Source organism: Thamnophis sirtalis, unplaced genomic scaffold, assembly GCF_051295495.1.
Source record: "Thamnophis sirtalis isolate CommonGarterSnake01/CBP01778 unplaced genomic scaffold, rThaSir2_p1.2 scaffold_2, whole genome shotgun sequence".
NCBI classification, from domain to species: Eukaryota; Metazoa; Chordata; class Lepidosauria; order Squamata; family Natricidae; genus Thamnophis; species Thamnophis sirtalis.
In genome coordinates this window covers 143,145,764-143,163,038 of record NW_028261382.1, presented here as the reverse complement: position 1 = coordinate 143,163,038, position 17,275 = coordinate 143,145,764, and the positions used below count along the sequence as shown (strand labels likewise).

The window sequence follows — 17,275 nt, the reverse complement described above, 5'->3', positions numbered from 1 at the left end:
GGTATATAACATCAAATCTGGTTACCAGGACCAGAAGTTTAGCCTTCTGAGTTTTCGGATTCGTGCTGGAGCCCTTCCTTGAGGAATTGAGAAAAAGAATAGTTCCTTAGAATTAATGAATTGATTCTGTACAACATGTTTTTGTATTTATTCAAATTTCTTCCTTTTGGGGGGTTGAAGGGAAATATTTCATCTGTAGGATTGCGTAGGAGGGAATTCTGATAGTCAAAGTCCCAATATATGTAGAGGTCACTCATATGGAGAAACTGATGTATGACAGTTTAACTAGTAGTAATTATTGTAAATAAGAATTATGTATGAGAGTTCAAGTATCTCCACTACAAATTGTCTACAAGATCTCACAGAAAAAGAAGAAATTAAAAATGATTATTAATGAATTATAGACACTAAAATTATTTAAAAAGCAATAGGTGAAGAGCACTTAAATCAATTCTTAGTTAAAATTGGCAGATAAAAATAGTTTCTGTTATTTATCAGTACAGTTGTAAGTCAAGTCATCACATGACCAGACCCAGTTTTACAGCCATTTTTTCTGTGGGTCATTAAGCAAATCATTGCCGTTAGTAAGCAAATTGTAGTCAGTAAGCAAATCCAGTTTCCCCATTTGATGTTTTCCCCCATCTGGAAAGGTTCTAAATTGTGATCACATGACTGCAGAACATTGCAGCTGGAAGCCCGTTGCCAAGCACCCAAATTGCAATCTTGTGCATATGCAGGTGGTATGACAGAATTGTGAAAACAGGTTGTATATCACTTTTTCTGAAGTCATTGTAACCTTGAACCATTATTAAGCAGATGGTCATAAGTGAAGGACTTACCCATATATGAACTGCCATTTCATTTCGTCTATTTAGATGCCTGAATACCAACATATTAAATCTTTAAAAGGTTAAAAAATAACAGCCTGTTAAATTTTTAATATAAATAAAATAGTTGAAAGATTTCCAACCATAAAAATTTGATCAGCACATTTAGTTTCTGCCAATCGACTTGATAATTGCAGTTTGCACCTAATTATTTTTCTAAGTATATTTCAAAGTAAGATGCATTTCTAACATGAGGCCAGATCATGTCAGTCTGCCGTAGTCTAGACTCTGCTCTAAGCTGTGTTGATAACAGAACAGAATAACAGAAGGGAAGGATCTTGAAGGTCTTCAAGTCCAGTGGTCACCAACTGGTGGTCCATGGATCACTGCTGGTTCGCGAGAAAATTTCTGCAGAAAAATTATTGTATTTTTTATATTGCACTAAATTAGGGGTCCTCAAACTATGTCCCCTGGGATGGTTACGTGCAATGAACATTTGTGTTGCTGCAGAGAGTCTCGCTCTTTGGGATCTTTTTATGTGGGTCCGAGGGGGGCAGAAATTCTGACTTGGGGTCTGCTTTGGCCTCCTAGTGTGGGGCTTTGGGCGAAGGCTGGAGGGTAGTGCTGCTGATGGCAAAGAGCCAGAGGACCTTGTTCCAGTGAGACTGCATCATGACCTGGAACTGTCTGATCATCTCAGCTTTCTGAGCCTCCAGGCGCCGGTACCTGGCCTTGCACTCCTGTAGGTCTTCCCTCTGTTGGGGCCCTAAGGAGAGGTGAGTGACTGGGGGGGGGGGCAGTAGAGGTTGGCAAAGTGCCCCTCAACGTGAGTGACATCGCATTGGCCAGTCACATGACCACATAGTCATATCCACCTAGCTGGTCATTAGGAAGATCATATTAGTGGTCTGCAGGATTTAAAATTATGAATTTAGTGGTTTCTGAAGTCCAAAAGGTTGGTGATCCCTGTTCTAGTCCAACTCCCTGTTCAGGCAGGAAACCCTATATCATTTCAGACAAATGGTTGTCCAATCTCTTCTTAAACATTTCCAGTGTTGGAGCATTCACAATTTCTGGAGGTAAGTTGTTCCACTGATTAATTGTTCTAACAGTCAGTTCTAGGTTGGCTCTCACCTTCATCATTAGTTTCCATCCATTGTTGGAATCCATTAGTGATAAATTGGATCTAGGGGAAAGGCATTTATTGTGGCAACCAAATTTAATATGTTTTTGAAAAATGCAGCCTCACCTATAACAGATCAAACATGGCCAGATTAGCTACTTACTATTAACAATATATTTGTATTGCCCCTAAGCTTCACCTGACTTACATGCAATATAAGTAACATTTGCATATTACCTGCTTATTCATGACATTGCAGGTAACCTTAGTTACGTATCTTAAATTATTTCTTTGGTGGCTTTAATGTAAATGTTAAAAAGAAATTGGTAGTAGAACATAAACCTACAAAATAAGTTATGGGAAGATACTATTGAATAGAGGACTGATCTGTCTAGTGTATTATGTCTAATTTAACTGACTTTTCGGGGTAAGAATTTCTCTATTACTATGTTTTTGCTGCTTCTCTTAAACTTGACACCCACAGAAAGGCAATTAGGCAGGTGACATTGTGTTGTACTTCACAATTTCCCAAATCTTTTGTCCTTCTCCATAATAGCTAAGATTCATGTAAATTATTGCTGAAAATTTCTTAATGTACTTGGTTGTCTTTTTAAAAACTGAAATACTTAATAAAGTTGTTGATTACCAGTTGCTAAATATTCCAATAACATTAGAATTTAGGAAGTCAAAGTAAAAACAAAATTTCTCTCCTAGAATTTTTTTTAAAAAAAACCTGAGATGATCGAGGTATAGAAATAGTGTGCTACTAATGAGATGTCATTTACATACTCTTTGTAGGTTATGCCTGTTGGCTCAGGACATCTGTGGAATATTTAGTGAAATACAGCTTCCCGTTCTATGTTCCTCTTCACAAGTGATAGAACAATACAGAAAAAAATGGGAAGGAAAATGCTGTTGTGTTTCTAGACTGAAAATTTTGCGAAGACTCACCAGGGGAAGGTAAAAAAGTCACAGTAATTCTTTGCATCTAAAGGTGAAGAGGCACCAAAAAACCCAACAATTCTAGTATTTCTACTAGCATAGCTCAATGAATTTGAATAACATTGTACTCAATTGTTACAAAAAAAAAATTGTGCTCTTAGGTTGAAAAGTGTTATTACCATGGAACATATTCCGTGGCCCTTACTGTTGTTGTACACTTCATTTTTGTTCTGCTGTTTTTGAGAATGGATGATTAGCACTCCATACAGTCATTGCTAAAGCAACTGGATTAATTCTATGTAAGGCAGTTTCTTTGTTTCCTGACATCCTTTCGTGTTATTGTGCTGATTCATTCAAGATTACCTTTCTTCCCAAAGTTAACCTGAATACTTTACAGCTGTTTAACAGAAGATGACTAATGAGAGATTATGATAAAAGAACAAAAAGTGTGCTAAATTTTATTATTTAAAATGCTCTGTGTTGTTTTGTGTTGTGCATGTCATTTTGTATAGGAAAAGAACTAAAAACACAATAATTTAAATAAAAATGTTTCTACTGCCAGTAGATGTTATAATTGCACTGAGATTAGCATATTTGGTTTCAATGTGCACTGTAGAAAATAAAAACCATATAGAAAAACTAATCTTTACTTTGATATCTTACCCAAAATATTAAACGTATCATTAACTTGTTATATTGGATTTTCTGTAAAACTTCTTTCAGATTAGCTTTCCACCTTCCACTGCTTCCTTTACAACTTATTTATTTACATGGTTTCTGTTTTGCATAATTAAATTATAGGTTTAGTCATTGTTGCATTGTATTTTAATTCTAGATATATTGGATTCTCATAGACATATACCATTTCATCTAGAATGGCTTCCACATCAATGTATTGTGAAATTTCTTTTACCAGTGGTAGTAGTAGTACAAGATTCCATTGTAATTCAAAATAATTAAAATACAGATGCAGTGTCAGCAAAAAAACCAAAAAAATATTTTGATAGTATGTTTCTAATGATTATACTTTTATTGTACATACATAGATTTTATCATATTTGTGCTTTGTTTACTTGTTTTGACAGAACTCTAGGGCTTTTTAGTCTGATTGACAGTCTATGGCCGCCATTATCACCTCTTCAAGTTCCAGGCAAGAGACAAGGAAATAAAGCAGTAAGATACTTTTAGATTTGTTTTTTCCCCGAAATAACCATATAAATAAGATTTCCTTAAGAAATTATTTTCTCAATTCCCTCATTACACTTTAAACATTGTACTTTCCTCCCTTAATATAATATCACCAACAATTACTGATCCAAGTTATTTGGTAATGTGCAATAGAAAATATTATAATCTTCATTTTATGGAAAAGTATTTAAATTTAGAAGCAAAGAGTCCTAAAAATTGAGATTCCTGAAGGAACTTAAAAATGAAATTTTTACATGAAATTCCAAATTAGTTTGATTTAACCTAGGTTAAGGTGACCAGACGTCCCGCTTTTGGCGGGACAGTCACGATTTCGCACAATTTGTCCCGTGTCCCGTAGCGTTCTTAAAAAGTACCGATTTTTTTTAAAATTTTTATCTTTACCAATGTAAAGAGGCTGCAAGGTCGTGGCAGATACGGGCCGCCAGTGGGTCTTACTTATTTTCTAGGATACATACAAGTTGCCCACTACGTCCTCCATATTCGGGGAGAGACACTCGCTCCCACGCAGCACGATCATGCCGCAGGTTTTCAAAGCCACACGCTTGATTGGCTTGCAAACGTCACGAGAGACGGCTTCTGAAGGAGGACAAAAAGCGCTGTAGCTGCGCCTAAAGAATAGCCATCTCTGTAGGAACGAGAATGTCACTCATCCCGGGAACTTGCACGGCCTATCTTCTAGGACCTACTAGGTGCGGTACGGACAATATTTTGCGCCGGCTGTGCTCGGTCCCCAAGCCGTCCTGTGCCGCGTTCTGCTGGAGCCAGACGGTAGCGGCAACAGCAGCAGGAGAAAACCTGAGCTTGTCGAGCCACCGCAGCGAAGAGTCCCCGGAGGAGTCGAGAGCCTTGCGAGAGGGTGATTGCGAGCAACTTCCACCTGAGGGAAGGCGAGAAGGCGTGGGGAGGGAGCTCGGGTGGCTGCCACAAGTTTGCTGCAGAAGGGGGGGAAGAACTATCCCCCACCTTCTTTTTCTCCCTCTCTTCCTCCTTTTTGTCCTTTTCTTAGCAGTAGTATGGAAATTGTCAGTTGCTTTTGGACAATTTTTAATATCTCACTATCCTCCACCTCCTCTTTCTTCCTCTTTCTCCTTTTTGTCCTTTCTTTTCCTTCCCCCCAAAAAGAGAAAGAGAGGGAGAAAGAGGAGGTGGGGGGATAGTGGGATTCTTGCTGCTTTATTTTCTGGATTAATTGGTGGAAATATGCTCTCATTCATGATCCATTCCTATGACTTCGTGTATGTTCTATAAATAAATGTACAATAGTTATTGTTTCTTTTTCCATCATATTTTTCTTACAAAAAGATGGAAAGGACTGTTGATGGAGCTACCTGGCATTTGGAAGGCAGGATTGCTCAGGTAGTCCTCGACTTATGCCTGGTAACTGAGTGACTGTTCAAAGTTATGACAGACCCCTCCCTCCTTCCCAAAAGGTATTTACGACCTGGTTCGAAGTTCTGACGCCTCATGTCTCCCCTGCAGTCACTCCATAACTGACCCACATTTATAGCCATTTGCAGCATCTTGTGGACATATGACTGTGACTTACATTTTTAAAAATTCTATGCACAATACTTTGAAATGTTTTGTGCATAGAATTTTTAAAAATAGTTTTACCTCAGTTTATTCTGTGTGGAATAGTTTGAAATGTTTTACTTCAATTTATTCTGTGTGGATTCTTTTTTAAAATTGTCTTAGACTATTTAAAAAAAGATTTTATCCAAAATAAATTGAAATAAACCATTTTTAAAAATTCTATGCACAATACATTTCAAACTATTGTGCATAGAATTTTTAAAAATGGTTTATTTCAATTTATTTTGGATAGAATCTTTTTTTAAATAGTCAGGAGTCATTGACACTGAATTTGCACTTTTAATAATCAGGAAGCACATACTGAGTTTCTTTGAAAGAAAATCCAATAATTTGTTTCCTAGTATAATTTGATTGCTTATTAGTAACCTATGGCTATCACTAAGTGTTGTAGCTTATGATTCTTGATGAATGTATTCTATTTTATTTTTCTTTATGTACACTGAGAGCATATTCACCAAAGACAAATTCCTTGTGTGTCCAATCACACTTGGCTATTCTACTCTACTACTCTACTCTAGTCTACTCTAGTCTACTCTACTCATTTCTATTTCAATTCTAATAAGGAGTTTAGCTTCTCTCTCTTGAAAATGTAAGCTAGCATAAGGCATTATAATGCAAGCTAGCCAGCTTTCAAACAGTTCATTTAGTGACCAAAGTTACAATGGCATTGAAAAAAGTGACTGATGACCATTTTTCACACTTAGCGACCGTTGCAGCATCCTCATGGTCACGTGATCAAAATTTTGATGTTTGGCAACAGATTCATATTTATGAAGGTTTCAGTGTCCTGGGGTCATGTAATCGCCTTTTGTGACCTTTTGACAAAGTCAAATGGGGAAACCAGATTCACTTATGTTACTAACTTATCAGCTGCAGTTATTCACTTAAGAACTGTGGCAAGAAAGATGGTATAATGGGTTTAGTGACCAAAGTTACAATGGCATTGAAAAAAGTGACTGATGACCATTTTCACACTTAGCGACCGTTGTGACCATTTTTCACACTTAGCGACCGTTGCGGCATCCTTATGATCACGTGATCAAAATTTTGATGTTTGGCAACAGATTCGTATTTATGATGGTTTCAGTGTCCTGGGGTCATGTAGTCGCCTTTTGTGACCTTTTGACAAAATATAAATTTTTTAATCAACCCCCCCCCTCCCCGGTCAATGGTGTCCCTCTTTACCAATCTGAAAATCTGGTCACCTTGACCTAGGTTCATTTTAAAATCTTCAAAGACCAGCATTTTCAGCTGCAAATACTCTAGTTTCTTCAATCAACCATCATTATTTAATCACAATCTTATATATAATCAGAGCTAGAACCATATATAAAGAAGATAAACTTAATACTTTATGCATATATAAAGAAGATAATATAATACTTTATGCATGCTAAAACAGTGCTGTTAGTTGTGAAGATTAGAAAATATGAAGTAAAATGTATACAAAGCTGTTTGCAGTAATTAAGATACCATAGTTTGTTGTTTAAAATTCGACAATAATTTAATGAGATTTTGAGCTTTCGTTGTACTGATTTATAACTATTGCAGTTTGGGAAAGAAAGATGGTTAAGGTGTATTCTACCATGGAAGATGTATTTCCTGCTACAAAAACATATTCAAAATGATAATAAGGCAAACTAGAATATTCTTGTGTTTAACACTGAAATATTTTTTTCTCAAACACATAGAACTATCCATATTTTAACTTACTTAAGTCTTGTTTACTTAAATAGATAAGATAAATGTTGCATAGATTTTGCATATTCAATATGCAAGGAGTTTTTTCTGTGCTTCTTAATTTCAATCTCTCTCTCTCTGTCTCTGTCTCTCTCTCCCTCTCCCTCTCCCTCTATCCTTTCCCTCTAACTTCTTCCCCTATCCTCTTAATCTAATGAATGGAAAATATGTTTACTTTGACACCTCTTATCACACAAAAAATAAAATATTATTTAAGGTTCTTACTTAATTATAACTTCAGTCTGGGAGGGACTCCACAGAATATTAAACCCGGATTAATGTATGTTGATGCTTATGCTCTTTGTGTAAAATTTAAAATAGGAATCATGCAGGACTTGAATAATGGAAAAGGTGGAGTTATGGTTAAGGCAGGAGTTATAGCCTGCTTTGCCTTGTATTTTAATTCCTTCATAAATAAATAATATTCTCAAAATGGAGGAAGAGTTTGGTGCAAAGGTTAAAGTACCAGGTTTAATGAGGGATTGTCCTCCTCTCTTAGCAGTGGAAGACATATGCTTTTAAGCGGTTCCATCCAGCCTCTGTGGGTGTGGTCCTTCCAAAATTGTTGTTCTGTCTTTGCTATGCTTCCCTTCCTATTGTTAGTTCTATACTAGTTGTGTTCTGAACAGCATAGGAGAAAACCAGAAAGGTTCCTTCACCAGCAAAAGATTCTCACTGGGTTACTGTTGTGAGAAATTCACCACCAAAGCTGATTTGGATTAATATAGAGTAAAACGCTTTTTTGGCTGTTCTGTGAATTTACTAAGTGCTTCATAAATCAATCTTTCTTTGAAAGCTCTTTCCAATCCTTCCACCCATCTGCACAACACTCACTTCTGCAGCCTGTAAGGAATCGTGCTTTGTGCAACATAAAAAGCACAAACATTGATACAAAGGGCATTTGTGTGTTATGCCTTCTAGTGAAAAAATATACTTAAAATATATTCACTTTTATGTTTTGCTGAGTTTGTGTTAATTCACATTGAAAATTCTGTGGATGTATATTCAATGATTAACTTGCACTTATCTCTTAGTTAATTTGGGTAAAGCAATGATGGTTGAAAGTGGGATTTATGAATTTCAGATTTGCATGCATATTGACAAAATACGGTGAAAGCACTCGAGTTCCTTTAATCAGGATGTTAAATAAGTACATGCAGTTTTGGAACATGAATCATAGCTTTAATGTTGTGATATTTCAGAAACTCCATGTGCACAAATGAATATACAAAGATGAAGCTGTTTTCATTATTGCCATTTCTTTGTAATTGGAGTAATTATCAAGAAATAACTCTCAATATTTATTGACCTTTAAATTTATAATTAGCATTATATTGCTTTATACAGTCTTCAAATAAATAAAATAGATTTGATCTCATACCAGCCACTGCTAAAGAGAACTTCATGTTACATTCTACTATTCATGTCCCCAATTATCCTCTTGCTGCTGGAGATTCAGTTTGGCAGCATTCTTGCTTCTCAGTAACATAGCTTAAAATATTTGTTGTTGGTTTCATCCTCATGTTTAATATTCTAAATGACAGAGAAAGTATGTGAAGAAATGAAAATATTAGAACCCCATTTAGCCAGTATTATCATAACAAAAGCAATTTCCGTTATTTGTTGCTTTGTGCTTAGCTATATTCTGTTGTGTCATAAATCTGTGGGTGCATACTCAGAATAAAGTGTAGATGAAATATTATTTCTGATTTTGCAAAGATAATTGATATTTGGAGAAGTTGTCTGCTAACCATCTTTTGTCACTTATTTAGAAGGGCTTCCTAGTCTGCACCAAATAAATTAATTCAGTATGGAGCATCCGTTTATTAAATGGCTATACTTATTTTTATTATTTTCAGCACGTTACTGCTAACCAGCTTCCTCAAAGTTTCTGTTACATTCTTGCTGCTTCTGCTGATTACATTGATGCAGATGAAAGAGAACAATTGTCAAATTTATATTTCCCCCCAATTGTTCATAGTCTCGAGCAAATTTACCAGGTATTTTTTTTCCTCAAAAATTTTACAATCAGTAAAGTAATCAATCAGTAATAGTTTGGGATTCAATTCCAAATTTTAATTGTTTTTCAGATGGGTGATTTACCTCAGCGTTGCAGTTTTTGGGCACATGTTATATATCGAAGACTGCAGGTATTGTTTTTATGTAAATAATCTTTCTTTATATACGTATCAACAAGTTATTTTTAATTATTATTGCATTTAGGTTCTGGGTTTAAGAGCTCAGTGTACATATAGGAGTCTCCCTTTACTTTATTTGCACAAAACCTTGTGAGATAGGCTGAGCTAAAAGGAAGTGATTAGATCAAAATCACTCACTTTGGTCAAACAGATTCCTGAACCTGATTCTTCTTATCCCAGTACAAAACTAAACCGCTGAATATGCTGTCAATCTAAATGAGAATCTTTTTATGTACTAGAAGATTCTTTGGGTGTGGTAATAGAAGAATTTCTTCTCTAGAAATATAGGAGCCATTTTCTACATTGAAATTGTTCTTTAGTTTTGAAGTAGTAAATGAATTATATGTGTCTTCTATTCATTGCTATGTAAAGCTCTTTCTTTGTAAAGTGTATAAACAAAAGTTATTTGTTATTGTTATCATAAACAAACATGTTCATTGGGCTTATTCAGTAACAGTTCAGTTCTCCTTATCACAGTTTGTAAGAACATTTTTGGCATGTTCTCATAATTCCATATAAGCTCAACAGTTCAAAAAGGTGGCCAACACAATTTCTTAAATGAGGGATCCTTGGTGCTCTCTGAACTTGGTATTATTATTTTTTTTGCAGATGTTCATTACCCAAACTAGCACTACTAACACTGATGTTACCTAGTTTAAGTAATGAAATGTCTGCAAGAAATCAACCAAGCTCAGAGAGCGTTAAGCATTCCTCATTTCAACCCTGAGCTACAAATACTCTACTTTATTGGTACAATTTCCTAAAAGCTGATGTGGCCTTAAGAGTTTCATTAGTGGGTTTCCATGATTATAGTTGTTTGGTTGTTATTCTGTCTTTCCTCTAAAAACTGAAGGTTTATATGCGGATTTCCTTGCCTTTTATCCCAGGAGCAACAATCTCATGAACTGGGCTCAGGTAAAATAACTGACCCAAAGTTACCCGATTGGTTCTCATGAATAAGGGCAAATGTGAACTTGGGTGCTTCCAGTCCTACTTCATATTGGCTGTCCAATTATTAAATCAAATTACTAGATTATATAATTTCAATAGATTCATATTAAAATTAAAAATCATTTTAGAAAAGTTATTTACAATAAAATGAAAGAATAAAGTAAACACAGTATTATGATACTAAAGAAGTAATGTGTTATACCTAAAATAATCTTACTCATTTAGACAGTGCATAATATAAATAACTCCAACTTACAAAAAGTTTTGTGTATACAGTACCAGAAGGAAGATTTTGATTGAACTGGAACTTTTGCATTCACCAGAAACTACTCTGAAAGATACAAAGATGACACCAAATGCATATTTGTACGTTGAAAATATTACATAATTAGATGAGAGATGACTTAAGTGTGTAAATCTAGAAACTGCAATAAAAACTGAATATATCTGGGTAGATTTAATTTGCCACGCCCTCTGCCCTTTATAATCCAGGTGGTTAATTCTTTATTTTTGCCTTCTTCTTTCCAAGCTATTTTCCTAAGATTTCTAACATTTTCTTTCACTAAACATTTTATATGGGCTTGTGGGCAACTGCTGGAGTTTGCTTGTCAGCACAGTTGTACAATTATTCCAACAAAACATATATGACATATCTGGTTGAATTACATTCCAGAGATTTTAACTGGATATCACATTAAAATGAAACATGAAAACTTCCCTAAAAAAACACATGGGAGACCCAAAGAGTTAAAAGTCTTGTAAAATTTTGTTTGTTTTACTTACTATTATCTAATACTATTATCTGACATTAAAAGACAACTTAAACATTAGATTACTTTTAAGCAGTAAAGTCTATTTTTCTTAGTGAGTTAAATAATGGTTGTCTTAGCTGTTACAGAATCAGTGATAGTTGAGTGAGCTTTTTTTAACAGAAAGAAAGAAAACTGCCTTCTGAAGCATTGCTCCAGACATTTTGGGTTCTCGCATAATTTGTATGCCTCCTGGTTACATCTGCTTCATGTTTGGAAGCCTTTAATATAAGACACCAGCAAACTGTGTTGAAATTAACTGTACATATGGGAAATCCTCAGTCCCCACAGCTAAGCATGTTCATGATGGCTATTTTATCCCTAAACTTCAGATTTGCCAATAGGATATTATACCTAGGAAAAGGAAAAATAGGCTGTTCAACAGTGACTTTTCTACATTTACATTATTGTAAAGTAGAGGGAGTTTAAACAAACATTTTTTTTAAAATTTAAGGCAATGTTTAAGACAATTTATATGTCATCCCCAGTGTTTTTCATTTCCTGTAACCATCTCTCTTCCTCCTACTTTAAAAGATACTGTTCCATGAACAGCAGGGTGTACATATAAACTCCTTTTAGGATTGTGCTCCAATTAGCTGTTAAACTGTACTATAATTCACAGAAGTTTGTGTGAAGATTATATTGGCTTGAAGAACTGCTGGAAGAGACCTACAGTGCATCTTTATAAGTATGACCCTTTCACAGCAACCAATCAGATTCTTTTGGGAAGCCCATAATCCGGACAAGAAAGCATTAGCCCTTTGGTGAAGATATTAAGTGGCTTTGAATTTGGAAGTTCTGGTGCACCAAATGTTATAATAGATCTATATCCTTTTTGAGATATAGTAACCAAAATTATATATTATATTCTAAATCTGATCATAAAATAGATGCCTTTAACCCCAGAGTGGTGTAGTCTATTTCTATAAGTGACTCACCATGAACTGTCCATAGAAGAGCAGTTGGGCAGCATCTAGAATATACAGTTACTTCCAATTTTGGATAATCCACTTCCAGAATTAAATTCACCACCCAGGAATATTCAGATTTTTCTGTTTGAGTGCAACAGAGGAAAAAACGATATGTGTTGAAGGGAAATAAAAATTCTATAGCTCTATCACAGAATTTTGCACACCTCTGTTATATTCTCCTAGTTCCAAATCTTTTATAACCATAATCCCAATCCTTAAATCAGATATTCATGAGAAATCCAGCTATAAAGATGTGCTTGTATTCTTTCTCAGAATTTCTGGGATGATTGGGCACAAATAAAATATGCATGCTTCTGTCTGATAATTTTATTCATTTTAAGCTATCTGCAGAGCAGATGGACAGTTCAGAATGAGATGGTTCATTTATTTTTTATTTTAGTTCATTTATTAAGATTTATAGGCCGCCCTTTTCCCTGAGGGGACTCAGGGCGGCTTACAATCACAAGGGAAGGGGGTGCAGTATCAAAAGACAAAACAAAATGTGAACAAAGAAAAAAATAAAACACAACTTTCGTTCAGCAATCAACACTCGGGCGGGTAACTTGGAAACCTATCCCCAGGCCTGCTGGGAGAGCCAGATCTTGAGGGCTGCGCGGAAGGTCTGGATGGTGGTGAGGGTACGAATCTCAACGGGGAGATCGTTCCACAGGGTCGGAGCTGCAACAGAAAAGGCTCTCCTCCGTGTAGTCGCCAGTCGACATTGACTGGCAGATGGAATTCGGAGGAGGCCCAGTCTGTGCGATCTAGTTGGTCGAAGGGAGGTAATCGGCAGGAGGCGGTCTCTCAAGTACCCAGATCCACTACCATGGAGTGCTTTAAAGGTGGTCATCAGTACCCTGAAGCGCACCCGGAGACCGACAGGTAGCCAGTGCAGCTCGCGGAGGATGGGTGTAACGTGGGCGAACCGCGGTGCGCCCACTATCACTCGCGCGGCTGCATTCTGGATTAACTGTAGTCGCCGGATGCACTTCAAGGGCAACCCCATGTAGAGCCCATTGCAGTATTCCAGCCTAGAGATCACAAGGGCTCGAGTGACTGTTGCGAGAGCCTCCCGATCTAGGTAGGGCCGCAACTGGCGGACCAGGCGGACCTGGGCAAATGCCCCCCTGGTCACAGCCGACAGGTGGTGATCAAAGGTCAGCTGTGGATCCAGGAGGACTCCCAAGTTGCGAACCCTGTCTGAGGGGTGTAAAATTTGGCCCCCCAGCCTGAGTGATGGAATGCTAGCCAAATTGTTGGGAGGGAAACACAACAGCCACTCGGTCTTTTCTGGGTTGAGTACAAGCTTGTTAGCCCGCATCCAGTCTCTAACGGCCTCAAGACCCTGGTTCATCACGCCCACCGCTTCATTGAGTTGGCACGGGGCGGACAGATACAGCTGTGTATCGTCTGCATATTGATAGTATCTTATCCCGTGCCTCCGAATGATCTCGCCCAGCGGTTTCATGTAGATGTTAAATAGTACAGGGGACAGGACCGACCCCTGCGGCACCCCATATATTAGGGGCCTCATGGTCGATCTCTGTCCCCCGACCAACACCGACTGCGACCTGTCCGAGAGGTAGGAGGAGAACCACTGCAAAACAGTGCCTCCCACCCCCACCTCCCGCAGTCGTCGCAGAAGGATACCATGGTCGATGGTATCGAAAGCCGCTGAGAGGTCAAGGAGAACCAGGATGGACGCATAGCCTCCATCTCTGGCCCTCCAGAGATCATCGGTCAATGCGACCAAAGCGGTTTCTGTGCTGTAACCAGGTCTGAAGCCAGACTGGAAGGGGTCAAGATAACTAGCTTCCTCCAAGGCCCGTTGAAGCTGGAAGGCCACCACCTTCTCAACAACCTTCCCGATAAAGGGGAGGTTGGAGACAGGACGAAAGTTGTTTAAAATGGCTGGATCCAAGGATGGTTTCTTCAGGAGGGGTCTCACCACCGCCGTTTTAAGTACGGCGGGGAAGTGCCCCTCCCGAAGGGAGGCGGTCACAACCGCCTGGATCCAGCCATGTGTCACCTCCCTGCTGTTGGCAACCAGCCAGGAGGGACACGGGTCCAGAATGCAGGTGGAGGCACTTACAGCTCGAATGGCCTTGTCCACATCCCCAGAGGCAACATCCTGGAACTCAACCCAGAGGTGATTTGCCAAGTAGTCCTCCTGTGTCTCGGCTGGATCTACTGCGGTGGAGTCCAAGTCCGATCGAAACCGAGCTATTTTGTCCGCCAAGAATTGAGCATAGTCCTCAGCCCTACCCTGCAAGGGGTCTCCCGCATCCCTCCTATTTAGGAGGGAGCGGGTTATCCTAAACAGGGCGGCTGGGTGTGACTCGGCGGACGCGACCAAGGCAGAGATGTAAGATCTTTTGGCAGTTCTTAATGCCCTAACGTAGTCCTTGGTGCAGGTGGTCAGAAGTGCTCGGTTCGCCTCGGACTTATCGAACCTCCACAGGTGCTCTAGGCATCTCCTCCGGCGTTTCTTCTCCCGGAGCTCTTCGGTGAACCAAGGAGGCCTCCGGGATCCACTGACCCGGAGGGGCCGTAGTGGCGCAATCCGATCAAGAGACTCCGACGCCGCCGAATGCCAGGCGGCAACCAGAGTCTCCGCCGAACTGTGGGCGAGAGTATCAGGAATAACCCCAAGCTCCGTCTGGAACCTCAACGGGTCCATAAGTCGCCTGGGGCGGAACCACCTGGTCGGTTCCTCCTCCCTACGGTGGGGGTTTGGCCTCCGGAAGTCAAGCCTCAGTAGGCAGTGGTCTGACCACGACAGGGGTATGATCTCATTACCCCTCAGACCAAGATCACACATCCACTGCTCCGAGAGGAATACGAGGTCGAGCATGTGACCCGCTGCATGGGTTGGGCCCCGAATTACCTGGGTCAAGCCCATGGCTGTCATGGAAGCCATGAACTCCTGCGCCCCATCAGAGCGTTCACCAAGCGATGGCAAATTGAAGTCCCCCAGAACTATAAGCCTGGGGAACTCAACTGCCAGCTCGGCTACTGACTCGAGGAGCGAGGGGAGGGATGCTGCAACGCAGTTGGGAGGCAGGTACGTTAGCAGCAAACCCACTTGACCCTTGAGGTCCAACTTTATCAGCAGGGACTCACACCCGACAAGCTCCGGAGCAGGGACCCTACGAGGTAACAAAGACTCCCGGATAACAATAGCCACACCGCCACCCCTTCCCTGGGCTCTCGGCTGATGAAGCACCTGAAATCCCTCTGGGCACATCTCTACAAGGGGGACTCCTCCTTCTGTGCCCAGCCAGGTTTCAGTAATACATGCCAGGTCTGCCCTCTCGTCAACAATTAAGTCCCGGACGAGGGGAGCTTTGTGAACAACAGACCTGGCATTTAGCGACAACAGCCTGAGACCAGGGTCCTGACTGCTCGCGCCATCTGGTCTTGGAGTGGGACTCATAGGGCCGGAAGGAGGGATCTCTGTGATATAGCGAACCCTCCTTCCCCGGTAATGGCTTGCCCTAAAGTCCCCGCCATATCTGCCCCTCCCTGTTATGACCGCAATGCTCCGACCCTCTCCCGTGGCCATAGTCCCCCCGACCACCCCGGTGACCCCCGCAAATCCCGGCAGGTCCTCCGAGTCAATCATACCCAAGCTCTCACACAAGCAGTCCTCACGAGTAGTTAAAAAACACAGATTACAACAATAATAGTAATAATAAAAGTGAGGTCATTCACACCATCCCAGACAATCCCATGCACTCAACATACCAATTTTAAAAAATTAAAATTTAAAAATTAAAAGTTGCGCAAGTTGGCAAGTCCGTACTAAGCTTGTGATAGTCCAAGGCGTCCTCCACCCTCCCCTAGGGGGGGAGGGGGGGGAGAGGTACTCCACTCCTCTCCCTTCCTCTGGCAATTAATTGGCAGGATGGTTAAAGGCCCAGTTCCAGTCCGCTGAAAATACATAGAGGGGGGAGGATGGTGCTTCTCTCCCTCTAGTAGGATTGAAAAGTCCCAGGAGTCTAGATGGTTTAGGGGCCTGCCAAAGATGTTAAGTCCGGACTGCCAAACGTTTAGTAAAAAGCAGAGTCTGAGTGGCTGCAGTAGTGACACTGGAGCAGAGAGAGGTGACACTGATTGAACAGGTGTAGTTCGTTCATGCATATAAAAATCCGTATAAAAATCCGAGGGCTGCAGTTGCAGTAGTGGCCACTGGGGGGAGTCCAAGCTGCCAGCTCGTTGTCTCTCCGGAGTAATGGCGTCTAATACAAAATGATGACAATAGTGGTGACTAATGCGATACTCCTGGAGTAGTAGCAGCAGTGGATGGCACTGGTCACCACAGGAGGCCTGTCGTTGGGATCCTTGAGTCCCAGTCTGAGCAGAAAGATGGTCAGGCAACGTGGAGCCTCGTAGGGACAGCGGCAAAAGCGGAAGAAAGCGCCGCGCCAGGAGGGAAGGGGGGGAGTCCACAGGGCTATGGTGGGGGCAAGAAGCCAGTCCCCCAGACCCGATAGACATCTCTCCTGGGCTCCCCACCCCCTCTTCGGGACACACACCAACGCCTCGGCACTGCTCATTTAAAGGGAAGATGATGATAGATAGATAGATAGATAGATAGATAGATAGATAGATAGATAGATAGATAGATAGATAGATGATAGATAGATAAATATAGATAGATGATAGATAGATAGATAGATAGATAGATGCAGAGATGCATAGATAGATAAGGTTAGCCCCATTTTTATAGACATTAAATAGTCAATAAAAGAGGTAAAATCTGTCAAGAATAACTAGTGCAGGAGACTAAGAAAATAATTGATTTTAATTCAATAAGGCAACTGATGAATCTTTTACAATTAAATGTAAGTTAACTGTGTCCAAACATGGCTACATATCAGTCTTGGTCAGTTGTAAGCCCTGCTGTGTC

General features: G+C 39.9%; 1 protein-coding gene across 6 annotated transcripts in view; it reads left to right on the top strand.

Annotated features, from left to right (window-relative positions):
* The window catches only part of SPIDR (scaffold protein involved in DNA repair), a 255,305-nt gene that overhangs the window by 212,675 nt on the left and 25,355 nt on the right, over positions 1-17,275 (top strand). For 4 of the 6 annotated variants that reach the window (XM_087707085.1, XM_087707083.1, XM_087707084.1 and 1 more), the window contains exons 11-14: positions 2,749-2,910; positions 3,978-4,065; positions 9,294-9,434; positions 9,525-9,584. In XM_087707085.1, coding sequence (XP_087563211.1) covers positions 2,749-2,910; positions 3,978-4,065; positions 9,294-9,434; positions 9,525-9,584 — 451 coding nt within the window. The remainder of the gene's footprint in view (positions 1-2,748; positions 2,911-3,977; positions 4,066-9,293; positions 9,435-9,524; positions 9,585-17,275) is intronic. The other 2 variants (XM_087707087.1, XM_087707086.1) reach the window with 2 other exon arrangements.